At 40.9% G+C, this 14,564-nt stretch overlaps 1 protein-coding gene across 1 annotated transcript; it reads left to right on the plus strand.

Annotated features, from left to right (window-relative positions):
- The first annotated feature begins 865 nt into the window (after positions 1-865).
- LOC309342469 (nucleolar RNA helicase 2-like) lies at positions 866-14,272 on the plus strand. The gene is made up of 15 exons (XM_081862932.1): positions 866-1,303; positions 2,327-2,584; positions 4,395-4,470; positions 5,780-5,958; positions 6,243-6,360; positions 7,336-7,521; positions 8,268-8,413; positions 8,768-8,917; positions 9,264-9,425; positions 9,685-9,804; positions 9,926-9,999; positions 10,765-10,924; positions 12,319-12,453; positions 13,243-13,287; positions 14,010-14,272. Exons 1-15 carry the CDS (start codon positions 881-883, stop codon positions 14,196-14,198), a joined length of 2,421 nt encoding a protein of 806 aa, XP_081719058.1. The 5' UTR covers positions 866-880; the 3' UTR covers positions 14,199-14,272.
- Positions 14,273-14,564: the final 292 nt, after the last annotated feature.

The following is a 14,564-nucleotide window of genomic DNA, read 5'->3' on the forward strand; positions in this document are numbered from 1 at the left end:
GATTTTAGCCATAACAGTTAACTAGAATATCTGTGTTCAGAGACAGTGTATCTGAATATCAGCTGCTGAGGACATACAATACAGAAGAGAGCTGTTGCCTGATTGGTTACTGTGGGAAGCAGTAGGATGCTGCACTAGATTTGTCTCTGAGAAATTCTTAAGATTCTTAAGGTATCATTAGAATAAGGGGTCAGCTTAGGAAATACATGATCGTAAAAAAAGAGCCAACTCCAAGGGGCGGAGGGGTCTTCGCCCCCCAAAGATAATATTTGAGAGGACCAGGCCCCCTCCAAAGTTGATGGGCATTGCCATTTAAACTGTGTGTGTGTGCGCGTGCGCACGCCTCATCCTGTGATTCAATTATGCGGGGCAGGGCTTACCTGGGCCCTCCATATTTTATTCAAGTTGGCCCCCCTGCTCTGGGCATATGCAGAGTGCAAATTCTTCAGCGAAGCGGGGGGGGGGCGTTTCCTTACCAAAACCCTACTCATTTTAAAGTTTTGACTTTCGGCTACTTTAAAGCGTGGGAAGTGGGGTGGCGGTGGTGGCTGCAGCACATAATCGAGAAGTGGGGGGAGGGGTGCCAGCCCAGTTTGATTCAGCCAAGTTGCCACATATCTCTCTTCTTTTCACCGCTGGGATTTACTGCTCGGCCTCCGGCAGCAGCGACAGGACTCGGGCCAGAGGGAAACCTTTCGTCTTCACCCCCGAGGCCGCCCTCTCGCCTGCCACCTAGTGCGGCGGCGAAAGGCAGAGCCAACGCGGAGAAAGACGGCGATGACTCACCGAGGGGGGGAGTGTCCGTTTACCGCGCTTCACCTCAGGGGAGGCGGAGCAGCGGGAGCTGCTAGCCGGGGACAGTCGCACTCGCCGCCTGGGAATGGGCTGCCTCGGCCGCTGCCTCACGCAGCACTGCGCCCGCTCACCGGCCCTGCAGGCTTTGGGCCTCGTCCGCTCCCGGGCTTTGCCCTCCTCCCGCGCCACCAGCGACCGCTCGGCTACCTCAGCCCCGGGCCTCCCCACGCTTCGCTCCCTCTGTTGGCGGGGCTGGGCCTGGCCAAGAGCCGCCTCCCGCAGCCAAGCGCCGCCTCGCTTCCTCGTCAGCAGCGCCGCCGGGGCGGGGCTCTTTCCTTTTACCCCGGCGTCGGCCTGGAGCAGCCGCTTGTGCCACCACCTCAGCGGAGAAGAGTCCCAGGAAATGCCCGCAGCCCCCCGGCCAGACTACGAGAGCGAGGACGAGATGGAGCCCCGCACCCCGATGGACGCCGAGGCCGCCCTGGAGGGCAGCGGCAAGAAGCGCAAGGTATCCGGGGAGAGGGAGAAGGGGAGAAGGCGCCGCGCCGGGCCGGGCCGGCTGGGCCTCGTGGCCGCGAGTAGAGAGGCGAGCCGGGCCCGGGAGGAGGAGGAGGAGCCAAAGGCGGCTTCTTTTCCTCAGCCGCGGCCCTCGGCGGCCGCGTAGTCGAATTCTCGCTTCTCGGAAGCGCAAGGGCGCGTGGGGCGCGCCGCTGCCACGCGGCTGCCTTTAACAACGTGGGCCTCGCCAGTCTTGCTTCGCTCCTCCAACTCCCCCCCCCACGCCGAAATTATTTCTTTTTCAAAAAAACCAAGCACTCCTAATCTTATTTATTATTTTTTTTAAAAGGGGAAGTGCTTCTTCACGCAGCGCATAGTTGGTAACTGCGCGACTCGCGCTCTCCGGAGGCAGTGAGGATGGCCGCCAACTTGGATGGCTTTCTGAAAGGATTATGCAACGGGAGGATAAAGCTATCCATGGCTACTGGGCAGGGTGGCCAAGCTCGGCCTCCCCAGTTGGAGGCAGCGGCGTTTCTGAAGGCCGGTTCCTGGAAACCACGGAAGGGGAGAGCGCCCTTGTGCTCCTGCTCTGTTCCCTGGTTTCCACTATGAGAGCAGGATGCTGGACTTGATGGGCCATTGGCCTGATCCAGCAGGCTCTTTATGCTCTTAGTCACTTGCGTGTAATTCGAAAGATGCATGGTTGAGCTGCATTGCAGTGTAAGCAGTACGTTATTATTATTGTTCATTAAGTTTGTTATTCACTTTATCTTGCCAAACAAGCAAACAAACCCCCCACGTAGATACATTAAAGCCAGGGTGAGGGTTACATAATAGAAAATCCCATCTACTTCTAAAAGGCAACAGAAGTAAGCCTCACTGAGGTCAGTGGGACTTTACATGAGGATGTAATTGCATAAAAACACAATGAACTGCATAGCTTCAAATAATATAGGGGGAAATGTGTTTTTCCATGCTGGGGAGGGGTAGATATGTCTGTGCATATTAATTTGAGGTTGTTTGTTTATTGTAGAAGGATAAAAAAGATAAATCTAAAAAGCATAAAATGAAAATCAAAGAAACAGCAACAGAGGAGAATGAACTGTCTGATACAGAATTGGAACCACCCAAACCAAAGAAAAGTAAGAAAAAGAAAGAAGTTTTTGATGACATTGAAGTCATAATTGCGGAACACAATACAACATCCTCTGCCACTAATGGGGTTGGCAACTCAAAAAAGCAGGGTAATACTGAAGAATCAAATACGGAATGTGAGAGTGACCAAGATCAGGTGAGATGATACCTTCAGACCTTTCATTTTGTATACTTAATTTCAATGGAATTTCAGTGCAGAAGTTGGGAAAGGTAAGTGTACTAACCCATGTACTGAGGCAAGGTGTAGTCATAATTCCTTTTCCAAGCACAATTCAAAGTGTTGATAATTTTTGAGTCCTAACATGGTTTGGGACTTGGATACATGAAGGAATTCCTTTCTGTGTTTCCATGCCCAGGGGCTTAGGTTATCTGTTATCTTTGTGCCATCGCTACCTGAAATGTAGATTGCAATGAGAAAAAGTACCTCCTTGGTGTGACACCCTGTTAATCTTTTTGTCACCAGATGAAGACTTTTTAAACTTCTCCCAGACTATTTAGGTTCCAAGTTTCAACTGTTTCAATTACTTATATCAATTGCTGGTTTTAATTGTGATGTTTCATTTTTTGTTATTGTAAAGACTTTATGGTGGTGTTTTGCTGTGGGTCACCCTGGGAAACAGCATTTATTTAAGATACTGCCTGAAGGGAAGTATAGATGAAATAATAATAATTAAAAGTAGAATGTACCTCATATTTTCATTTCCCAGTCTAGTCCACACATCTGTTTTCCAGCATTGGAAAGTTCTGTCCAAATATTTCATACATTGGAGATGCAAGAGCATTTTATTAACCTTGGGACTTCCAAGTGCACAGACCCAAGGGTTTGGGTAAACAGGCTGAAGGTGTCCATTTTCTGAGTTCAGTTTGAGGATAAGGGGCCTTGTTCTTGTAGATGCTATTGCAAAAAATACTCTAACATCAGGGCGGCTAACTCCTAAATTGACTGAAACTACAGTAAAACACCACAGTAGGAAAAACAGCAGTAACCTCAAGATGAGTAGCACCAGACTCATTTAAAAACAGCTGATCTGATGTTTAAAAGGTTGACAATGAAAAGACATAAGAGTTAGTGTTTGGGTAGCATCGCTAGCAAAAGTCCCACAATTGAGGTGATGCAGTCAAAATGTTTATGCAGTCAAAATGTTTATGGTTGCTTTAGAAGGTGGGGTACCTAGAAGAAAGTCTCTGTAACACAGAACGCTGCTGCCAATCCATGTAAATACTGAGATAGATGGACCAGTGGTCTGATTCGCAATGATGTAGCTTCTGCTGTTCATAACATACCATATTTTTCGCTCTATAAGACACACCAGACCACAAGATGCACCTAGTTTTTGGAGGAGGAAAACAAGAAAAAAAATATTCTGAATCTCAGAAGCCAGAACAGCAAGAGGGATCGCTGTGCAGTGAAAGCAGCAATCCCTCTTGCTGTTCTGGCTTCTGGGATAGCTGCGTAGCCTGCATTTGCTCCATAAGACACACACACATTTCCCCTTACTTTTTAGGAGGGAAAAAGTGAGTCTTATAGAGCAAAAAATACAGTAAATAAAGTTTGGAGGCTACCGGACTTTGTATGAGGAACTTAAAATAATTTCCTTTATGAATTGTTACTTGGTTCCTGTTCAAGTATGTAGTGCCGTCTCTGAGCCACATCATCAGTGTTTTGCCCTTGTTTAGCTGTTCTGTTGATAAATTAGGTCTGTTGACAATGCACTTTCAATATAATAGGCTTGCTGTAAGTGTTTTGTACTGAGGTTTCTGTTCTTTTCTTTGTATCTCTTGCCTTCCATTCCTTATTTCCCCCCAAGATATTTGAATCTGTGAAAACATTTACCAGATATATTAAACACTTGTTTTTGTTTTCCTTTCGGCACATCTAGCACTTTTTGGAATATTTTAAATTGATTTTGTATAACTAATCTTTTGCATTTAAAAAATCCCAACAGGAATTGACTGAAGAGCAAAAGGAAGGAGACTTTTCCAACTTTAATCTCTCTAAAGCAACAATTGACCTTCTCAAAGGTGTGTTCTTTAAATGTTTACAGTCTGAAGCAGAACACTCCTCCTCTTCCCCCCTTCCCTGCCCATTTTCATCTTGCTCTCACCAGGACTGGTTATTTGATTATGTCTTAGAACAGTGGCTGAGCAAAAGTAGATTAGATTCCATGTAAGTACAGAATGATGCACATTGGAACAATAGTCAAAATTTACAAATACTTTCTAATTTGGCTGTGAGCACCAAGGAGAGAGATCTCAGAATCATAGCTGAAAACAGCTTGGTATACAGTGACAATGAAAAAAAAAAGCATATTTGATACTGAGAATAGAAAATAAAATGGGAATGAAAATTTCAATATAATAACCAAACTGTTTGTCTGAAATGCCAGTTATAGTAATTCCATGTGTTTTTCTTAAGAAAGAAGTTGACTTAATGCATAAAAACCTTTCACACCTTTTTGTGGTGGCTATGCAGTGGTAAAGCCTCACAAACTCTAGCACAAATAAATTATATATATACAATTGTAATGTCATTTAATTATGGAAACCTTAACACACCTGATGAAAATGACAAATCAGACAGCTTCTAAACATTTTAGACCAATTTTTAGATCATAATGATTCTCTCCAAACTACAGCTCCATCTGAGAATTACCAAACTCTTCTAAATTAAGTGATTAGATTACAGTTTTGTAATATTTCTTGTATACTTCTCTGTGTGGTTCTTCCCCACCCTGATCATTGTTGCTTCTTTCTATCTTTAAGTATTTTAAAATATTTTAAAATTCTGTTTGGAATTCTTTACATGATTAAATTTTTTGTATGAGAATTTATCAGTGTTAATTCTTGAGCATCCAGTGAAAGTTGACTGACTAGATTCAGTTAAGAAAAGAAAGAGAAAATTTCTTACACGACTCAAAATGCATGACATTCATTTCTTAAATTACTAATTTAGATAACTTTGAAGAGAGGTTAGACAAATTCATAGGTGGCCATCAGCTACAATAATTAAATACAGCTTCCATTTTAAAGAGGCAATAAACCCCTGATTACTAAATAATAAAGATAAACAAAGCAGTCATCACATTTGTGTATAGCAAAAGCATCTGACTAGGTAACTGCTATTAGACAGAATGCTTGACTAGTAGTACCTTGATCTACATTGGAAATGTAATTAGCAACATATTCAATGAAGCTTCACATCTGTTTCCTCCAATATTTAATTACTCACATGCTATGAATTGGGTTCTTTTCGTATAAGCAATTCTCAACTGTTGAATAATGATGATTTTACATCTTTCTATATAAAAGCCTTAACTGTATTCTTCCACAGCCCGTGGAGTTACCTACCTGTTTCCAGTTCAAGTAAAGACTTACAAGCATATTTCTGATGGCAAAGATGTAATAGCCCAAGCTCGGACTGGAACTGGGAAAACCTTCTCTTTTGCCATTCCTTTAATTGAAAAACTTCAGGGAGATCCCCAGGAAAGAAAAAGAGGCCGCACACCAAAGGTGAGTAAATCTGACTTATCCTTCTTCCCCCTCCCCTGCTGCAGCCCCCAAATTCCCCCAGATGTGCTCCACAAAGTTGGGAGACCCTCCAGAGCAGATTGGGCAGGTAGGAGGAGGAGATTTTCACCTATGCAGCTCTGAATATCTCTCACCATGTGTATAATAGTGTATGTTCAGGTAAAAATAAACTTGCAAAAATTCTGAAGATTTAAATAAAAGGATATTTCAGCCCATAGTTTTACAACACTCAAATAACACTAACTGCATTTCAACAAAATGTTTAGGTTTTGGTCCTCACTCCAACCAGAGAGTTGGCAATGCAAGTAGCCAGAGACTTCAAAGATGTCACAAGGAAACTCACTGTGGCTTGCTTCTATGGAGGAACAGCATACAATGGACAACGTAAGAAATCACAACAGTGGGGTTTTTTTTGCGGTAGTAGCACTTTAAAAAAAGAAAGAAAGAAGGTTATCTGTGTGATTGAGGAGAAAACACCATTAAAATGTGAAGAAATAGTGTTACCTTTAGATTAGGCTCTATTACTGCTTGTTACATAAATGTCAGCATTGGTGGTGTGTTATTAGGTGCTAAAGACACATTCACTCTATATCCCTGCTTTTAAAAAGTACTTTTTAAAAAAGCTGAAGCGGTACTGGTCCCCCTTTCAAACAAAATAGAACACAACAGTCTGAAGTACAGTCAAACCTCGGCTCCCGAACACCGAAAATCCGGAAGTAAGTGTTCTGGTTTTCGAACGTCTTTTGGAAGCTGAATGTCCAATGCCAATCAGAAGCTGTGCCTTGGTTTTCGAATGGTTTCGAGAGTTGAACGGGCTGCCGAAACTGATTACGTTCGACAACCAAGGTTTGACTGTACTTCACTGTTTCATTTTTCTTGTGTTCAGAGGTGTGTGGTGAAACCTGAAAGTTACCTATAGGAAATCAGTGTTGCTTAATAGCTAGGAAGGGATATAAAAAACTGAAGAAAATAATTACAGCTCCGTCCTATGTATTTTTACTTAGGTGGAACTAACTTCCACTGTATTCAGTGCAGCTCATTCTAAGGTTAAGTAAGCATAGGATGGCTGCCTTAGATTATATCTTAAAGCAAAGGGATTAATGGAAGCACTGCCAAATGTCCAAATGTATATTAAAGTTACACATTTTGGAGAGTAGCCTGCATGAAGGTTTGGGGCTCTACCAAAGTAGTTCCTGCAAACTTTAGAACATTGTCGTAGATATGATCATGTGTCACAGGAAACCGTTTTTTAGAAATGTGCTGCAGAGCTGTTTCATCTTCACATGGCATTTCGTCACAATTCGTGAAACTAATTCCTCAGCAATTTAATACATAATCAACATTAACTTTCCTTCTCAGTTGATCTTATGCGTAATGGCATTGACATCCTGGTTGGGACTCCAGGTCGAATTAAAGACCATCTTCAAAATAACAAATTGGACATTTCCAATCTAAAGCATGTTGTACTGGATGAAGTTGACCAGATGTTGGACATGGGATTTGCGGAACAAGTAGAGGAAATTTTAGCATATGCTTATAAGAAAGGTAACTACTTCATCTGTTCACCTGTCATGTCAAGCCATAGAGCTCTTTTGTATCCGGATCTGTTTGCTCAGCAGACACTGTGCTGTCCACCTTAGTCTCTCACCTGAATTGAAAGTACTGTGGAGGATTGGTCAATCTGTAGTGGAGGATTAAATTTGAAAGCAATTTAGTCTTACTCTCTTTCAGTGTCAGAGGACTTTAAATATAATTTGAGCCCAGTGCATAATATAGCATAGAAATGAAAAAAAAATGAGCTATATGTACATTGGGTTAAAATTATTATGATACTTTAGTTTTAGATTTAAAAGTTATTTTTAAATATTTTAAAATACCCAGTGTCACACATTGCTTCTAAAGGGAATGATGCTCTAAAAAGGTATGGTATGGGGTTGTGTTCCTAATGGCATTTCAATAATTATTTTAATTGGAGCTTATTAAAACTAGAACAGGAAAATGCTCACAAGTAAAGCATGAGACACTGGATATACAAGACATGTGCATTCATTTGGGTTTTTATTTTATACTCTACATCTGCTTCTGTTGAATAGTAATACCTTGAGTGCACATGTTGAGAATTATCAGGAAGTAAGAGTGCACAAATGTTAATGTAATTTCATCTCTTATTCTGAGTGGCGTTTTGCCTTTATTATGGATATGATGATTATAGATTTTCCTGTATTTTTAATAGTGGAAATTAGTTTAATTGCTTTAACTTTGTATGACACAATATTTGTTTTGTGTTAAAGATTCTGAAGACAATCCACAGACATTACTCTTTTCTGCAACTTGCCCACATTGGGTTTATGATGTAGCAAAGAAATACATGAAATCTAGATATGAGCAAATTGATCTTATTGGAAAGAAGACTCAAAAGACTGCAATGAATGTAGAAGTAAGTAATTTCTTCCAGTGCAACAAGATTAAATTTGTGTGTACCAAGTGTAATTCTTTTTTTAAAAAAGCAAGCAAACTCACAGTAAAGATAATTGGGTTGGATCCAAAGTTGGTTATACTTTGGTCAAACTGAAATCAATTGCATTTAAATCATAACTTATGGTCCACTCCTAGGCATGTCAACTTAGAAGCAAGTCCTGTTGAATTCACTGGGGCTTACTCCCAGGTAAACAGGGCTAAGATTCCAGCCTAACTGGTACCATTGATTTCAGTGGGAGGAATGTTCAACTAATTTAGCCTTTAGTCATAGCTTCTTTTCTTGCTAACCAGCATTAATTTCATTTTCTGACAGCATTTGGCTATTGAATGTCATTGGTCCCAGAGAGCTGCAGTCATTGGAGACGTTATTCAAGTCTACAGTGGTAGTCATGGACGTACCATCATATTTTGTGAGACCAAAAAAGAAGCAACTGAACTGGCCCTGAATGCCTCAATAAAACAGGTGCAATGACCCTCATTTCTGTAAAGGATTGCTACAAATTCAACTTAGCTTGAACTGACTGTGGGAAAGGATGTCTTGCTTGCTCTTAGGTGCCTTTTGGCAGTCTCACAGTGCAAGTATCCTGTTTTCTGCATGAATGTATTTGTGCAACTATGGATATTTTGGACGTCACACTTTTCATGAAAAGGGGGAAAAATAGAAAATGAGCATGTCAGAATTCAGGGAAAATATTATTTTGCATCCAAGATCTGTCAGAGCTCATTTAAATTGCTTTTGGGGTGGGAAGGAAACTGATCCTTGTCATTTCTGCCAATAATCTCTCATTAACTCTGTTTTATGTACTTAGGATGCACAGTCTTTACATGGTGATATTCCACAAAAGCAGAGAGAAGTTACACTGAAAGGCTTTCGCAATGGATCATTTGGAGTTCTGGTTGCAACCAATGTAGCTGCCCGAGGTTTAGATATACCAGAGGTTGATCTGGTAATACAAAGTTCACCACCAAAGGTAAATTACTAGTTCCTAGTGGAAAGGAGAGAACCCCCTTTAATTGTATGTTCATGTTGCAGGCCAGAGGTAGCTTACTTAAAGTGACACTTAAAGTGACACACAACATTGGATGCCACATGTAGTGTTTTGTGCAATCTTGTCTTTCATTTTGCATAGCTAAACACTCTTGCATGTCAGTAAATGTGAACGTTTGGCTTCTCTGTAGCTTTTTCGTAAGATTAATATAAGCATTTCCCACGACTTTTCATTTGTGAAGGATGTAGAGTCCTATATTCATCGTTCTGGGCGCACAGGTCGAGCTGGCCGAACTGGCATGTGCATCTGTTTCTATCAGCGCAAGGAAGATTATCAGCTGAGACAAGTAGAACAAAAAGCGGTAATTATCTTCTTCCAACATTTTTGTGTCATTTATATGTTATATATCTAAGCCATTGGCATGTGTCTCCAAGGATGGCTTTTCACTTGAATAATGTACATACTCTTACTCTTATCTTCAGGGGATTACATTTAAACGCGTGGGTGTTCCTACAGCAACGGACATTATTAAGGCTTCCAGTAAAGATGCTCTCAGGTACTTCATTCTTTGTTTATATTTTGAACTTAATGCAGTGTCCAGCGCATGTCACGAGTTTCCATTAACCATATCTGTCCAAGATCAGATCAGGATATTGACTTAATGAAGACAGATTACAGATTCTGCTTCACAGCCTTCTATTTTAGCTCACAAGAACAGTAGCACTGTTGCACATTTTTGTTTCTTTGCAGCATGATAATCAGCACTTTTGTCAGCTGTGGAGAGTATGTATGTGGGTGTGTACTGATTTGATCTGAATATGTCAGGGAAAACTAAGAAACAAATTACTGGAGGCATACGGGGAAGTTTGGGTAATAATCTAGGGGTTGCATCCAGCTGGTCTTCCCCCTCTCTGTTCTCCATGCTGCTCAAAAAGCTGATGCAGAGGGTTTTTTTTGGGGGGGGGGGACTTGCCTGAACAACATGGGGAGGGGGAAATGATTTATCTACCCACTTCTGTTGTAGTCCAGCATATACTGTTGAGTGGAGCTCCTTTAGCCTCTGAAAAAACTTTTTGTAGAAGTCAAAGTGGGAAGAGGAGAAAATTATGGAAGTCACCTTCTGTCAGCCATTGGATACAACCCTAGAATTCCAAAGCTGCAATCCTGTACATGTTCTGAAGTAAGCCCAGAAATAGTGGGGTTTGCTCTCCAGTGTGTATTCAGGATTGCAGCCTTGTTTAAGCTTCAGTATCTCCTGTGTTATAAAATGTACACTTCTCATTTCAGCAGTTTACATGACACTGACTAATATTTTGCTCAGATCTTTGGATTCCGTTCCTCCATCTGCCATTGACCACTTCAGACAGGCAGCTGAACGGCTGATAGAGGAAAAGGGGGCAGTGGAAGCTCTGGCTGCCGCACTGGCTCATATTTCTGGAGCTACTGCCATTGAACAGCGTTCTTTGCTCAACTCGGATGCGGTAAATATGGCATGCAGTTGCATAACATTTATATAGTCTTAAGATCTATTTTAAGGATAATCTTAGTCAAACTTTCCTGAAAGGACTCTCCATTATTTGGGTGAGAACACAGTGAAACTGCTGCACCCAAAAGGTCACACCCCCCCTCCTGACATACTGAATGTACCAATACATTTTCTTTTTGACAAAGGACTAGCCAGTGTGGTATAATGGGTAGAGTGTAGGACTGGGACCTGGGAGGTTTCAAGTCCCCACTGGGCCATACAGTTCACTCAGTGATGTTGGGTGAGTCACTGCCTTTCAGCCTAGCCTACCTCACAGGGTTGTTGTGGGGATTAAATGGGAGAAGACCACACACGCCACCTTGAACTTGGAGAAAAAGGTGGGATATAAATGCAACAAACTAAGTAAATGAACGAATAATATGTGAGCCATAATTAAGTGATCGTGCATGGGTCCTGTAATTCCTTCTTTGGCAGGGGATCTTTTCCTCCCACCACCAAGGATAAAACACACACATTCATAGACATTGAATTTTGTGATGGCAACAATATTAACTACTGTTAAGGTTATCCAGGATTCTCTTTTAACTGGAATTTGAATGCTGCTTATATCTGCACTGGCCCTAATTGTATGACTGGCCTCCCAATGAGGATGTGTTAAGGATATTAAATATAGATTGGTTTTATAAAAGCTAAACAGTCTATTTGGTAGTTTCACTGAATTATTGTGGAACCCTTTTTGGACCCTATGTTGTTTTTATTAATAATCAAATTCTTATACCTCACCCTTCATCTGTGGATCTTAGGGCGGTTCACAGCATAGAAATATAAGATAAAAACACAAAACACATAATAAAAACAAGAAAGAAAACAATAACCCCAACCCCCTCTCAAAAACACAATATATAGGATGTCAGTCAGCCAAAAGCCTGGTTGAATGGGAATGTTTTCACCTGGAGCCTAAAGTTGTATAATGAAGGTGCCAGGGGAATCTCCTCGGGGAAAGCATTTCAGTATAAAGGCCCTGTCACACATCACCTCCTACCAGACAGCCCCCGTTGACAACATTAGCAACAAGGCCTCGTCTGATTGTAAGGTCCAAATATGGTTGATACTGGGGAAGGTACTCTATTAGATACTTGGGCCCCAAGCCACTTGGGGCTTTATATAGGCTAGTACTCTACTAGCACCTTGAATTTGGCCTGGTAGTTCACTGACAGCCAGTGTGGTGCTTTCAGGATTGGTAGCACATATTCTTATCAGGCTGCACCACTTACAACCTAGCAGCCATTAGTTGTAATGTAAAGACCTTTATCAAAAACTCTTAACAATTAACCGGTTATATCCCTCTGCTGTTACTGTAAGTGTCAATTGCTGCTTCCTTTTTTAAAGGGTTTTGTGACCATGACTCTTCAGTGTTCAGTAGAAATGCACACCATTGGCTATGCTTGGCGAGGTCTGAAAGAACAGCTGGGTGAGGACATTGACAGCAAAGTGTCCCGAATGCGCTTTCTTAAGGGGAAGACGGTAAGAAATATTGACCTAGACATTTTGTAGGTATTTGCTAGTTGAGCATTTTATAGTATTTGTTTTTCCTCATCTGTTCTGATAACATGCAAAGCACAGGTTTTGCACTTGAAAACCAAAATGGTATTGGTGAAATAATATGAGGATGAATTTTATAATTGGAGTTAGTGTTGTCGTAGGATAGAACATAATACGTTGGAAATATGCAGAGTTGAATCATCACTTTTATGTGGCCGTAAGTCCTAGCTCTCTAACATTGTAAATAGAATATTAATTATGTACTCTAGAATTATTATGAATAAGGATTAAAGAGCATGTTGTAACATTCATAAAATGTTTGGAAGTAAGGGTTATTTGATTTGCTTTATAAGTGACGGAATAAAATACAAGCACTTCTTTGTGTAGACGTCATATTTTTGCAGGAATTTTTTCAAGTACTGTACAGTTATTACTTCTGGTTAATGTTAATGGCTGACAAATCCTTTCATCCTTCTCCATTTGACTTGTGTTTAGTTATTAAAAAAACAGCCATCTATGTTTTTCCTCATCACACTATAGTAGGCTTTTCTGGTTCTTAAAGCTGGTCTGTAAAATACTTGGCCTTCGCCAGTACCTGAACTATTCACTTAGACGCTGCTCTATATATTTTTTTTGTACAAATCAAATGCCGGCACTTTGTCAGGCACTTACTGTTGCATCTTAATATGTGAACTAATAAGGTTGCCTTCTTCAAAGTGTTGCAGATTTCTTTGTTTAATGCCTGACGATCAGTGTCTCTCTTGTATTCAGGGTGTGTGCTTTGATATTCCTGTGGCTGAATTAAATAAAGTACAGGTGAGAAATTGCTACTTAATGGATTTTTAAGTTTTTCCCACTTTATTATTAATACATAAATGAAGAAATATGACCTGCTATCATTATAAAAACATTAAATTGGAAATGTTGCATTTTAGGAAGGAAGAAATTGGTTTAAGAAATTTAATCAAGGGGTGAAATGGAACCTGATAGTTTCTACTCTTCTTTATCATTACATACTTCTCATCCGATATTCCATTCCATTCAGAGCAACACCATTACATGGTTAAAACATGCATTTTATCAGATTATGTCCAATAACTAGAGACAGTGTAATTAACTTTTCAATGGCATTTATAACATCCCTGGCCTGGTCTTGCTGGCTAGGGATGATGGGAGTTGTAGTTCAAAAGCAGCTGGAAGCCCAAGTTTGGGAAACTGATCTAAACACTAGTTAAAGTAAGAAACATGGGTTCTTTTTTTTACAGAAATGCTCACTTTTGGAAGTTTTGAAACTTTTCTTTAATCAACTTTTGTTGGTCATTGTATGGAAGAAACATAAAAGAGGAAATAACAGGTTACCTTGAGGTGTCAAGAGGCAATATAAAATACTTTTCTTAACTTACTTTGATGCCTTGGGGGGGGAATCTTTCATGTAGCTCAGAAAACTTCTATCCCTTTATTTTATGTGATGTTTGCAAATACTGGTTTGTAAATTCAGTGCTGATTGTAGAGATAACAAAAAAATTGTTTTTTATTAGCAAACATGGCAAGATACAAGACGCTGGCAACTTTCTGTGGCAACGGAATTGCCCGAGCTTGAAGAATCACGTGACAGTGGCCGAAGTGGTGGCTCGGATTTCAGGAATGGAAGGCGAGGTGGCGGCCCCAACAGGCATGACAGATTCAGAAACAGGGGCCAAAAAAGAAGCCATAGCCGGGCTTTTTGATCATTTGTTAATATGTCATACACAACTGGGACTAAATCACTTGTTTTATCATAAGTAAAGTTGGTTACACTTTCCTATGTGCTTTTTATTGCTTTTTTAGATTTGTCTCATTCATACAATTCTGGCGGCATAACTCACTTGTTGGGGTAGGGAAACTGGAGTGAATCGTTCTAGTTTTGAATGTTACTAGGTAATTTTGCAATAAGGACTTGGGTCCAGAGTTTGCTTAATTCCCCCTGAAAAAAATTGCTCGGGGGGGGGGGGTTAGAAGATCCTCTGGAACAATATGTGGCTCTAGGGGACTGAACAGGGAGTGGGGAATTTGACAAATGTTGCCTCCTTCTCTCCTCTCCCCCATTCCACTAG

This window comes from Podarcis erhardii, assembly GCF_964252035.2.
Source record: "Podarcis erhardii genome assembly, chromosome: 5".
NCBI classification, from domain to species: domain Eukaryota; kingdom Metazoa; phylum Chordata; class Lepidosauria; order Squamata; family Lacertidae; genus Podarcis; species Podarcis erhardii.

Bases quoted from the DNA above. Each gene is read 5' to 3' on its own strand.
- LOC309342469 (XM_081862932.1), top strand. From the start codon at position 881: ATGGGCTGCCTCGGCCGCTGCCTCACGCAGCACTGCGCCCGCTCACCG. The intron at 7,522-8,267 runs GTAACTACTTCA...TTTGTGTTAAAG, and splicing joins AGCATATGCTTATAAGAAAG to ATTCTGAAGACAATCCACAG. The intron at 10,000-10,764 runs GTACTTCATTCT...TATTTTGCTCAG, and splicing joins TCCAGTAAAGATGCTCTCAG to ATCTTTGGATTCCGTTCCTC.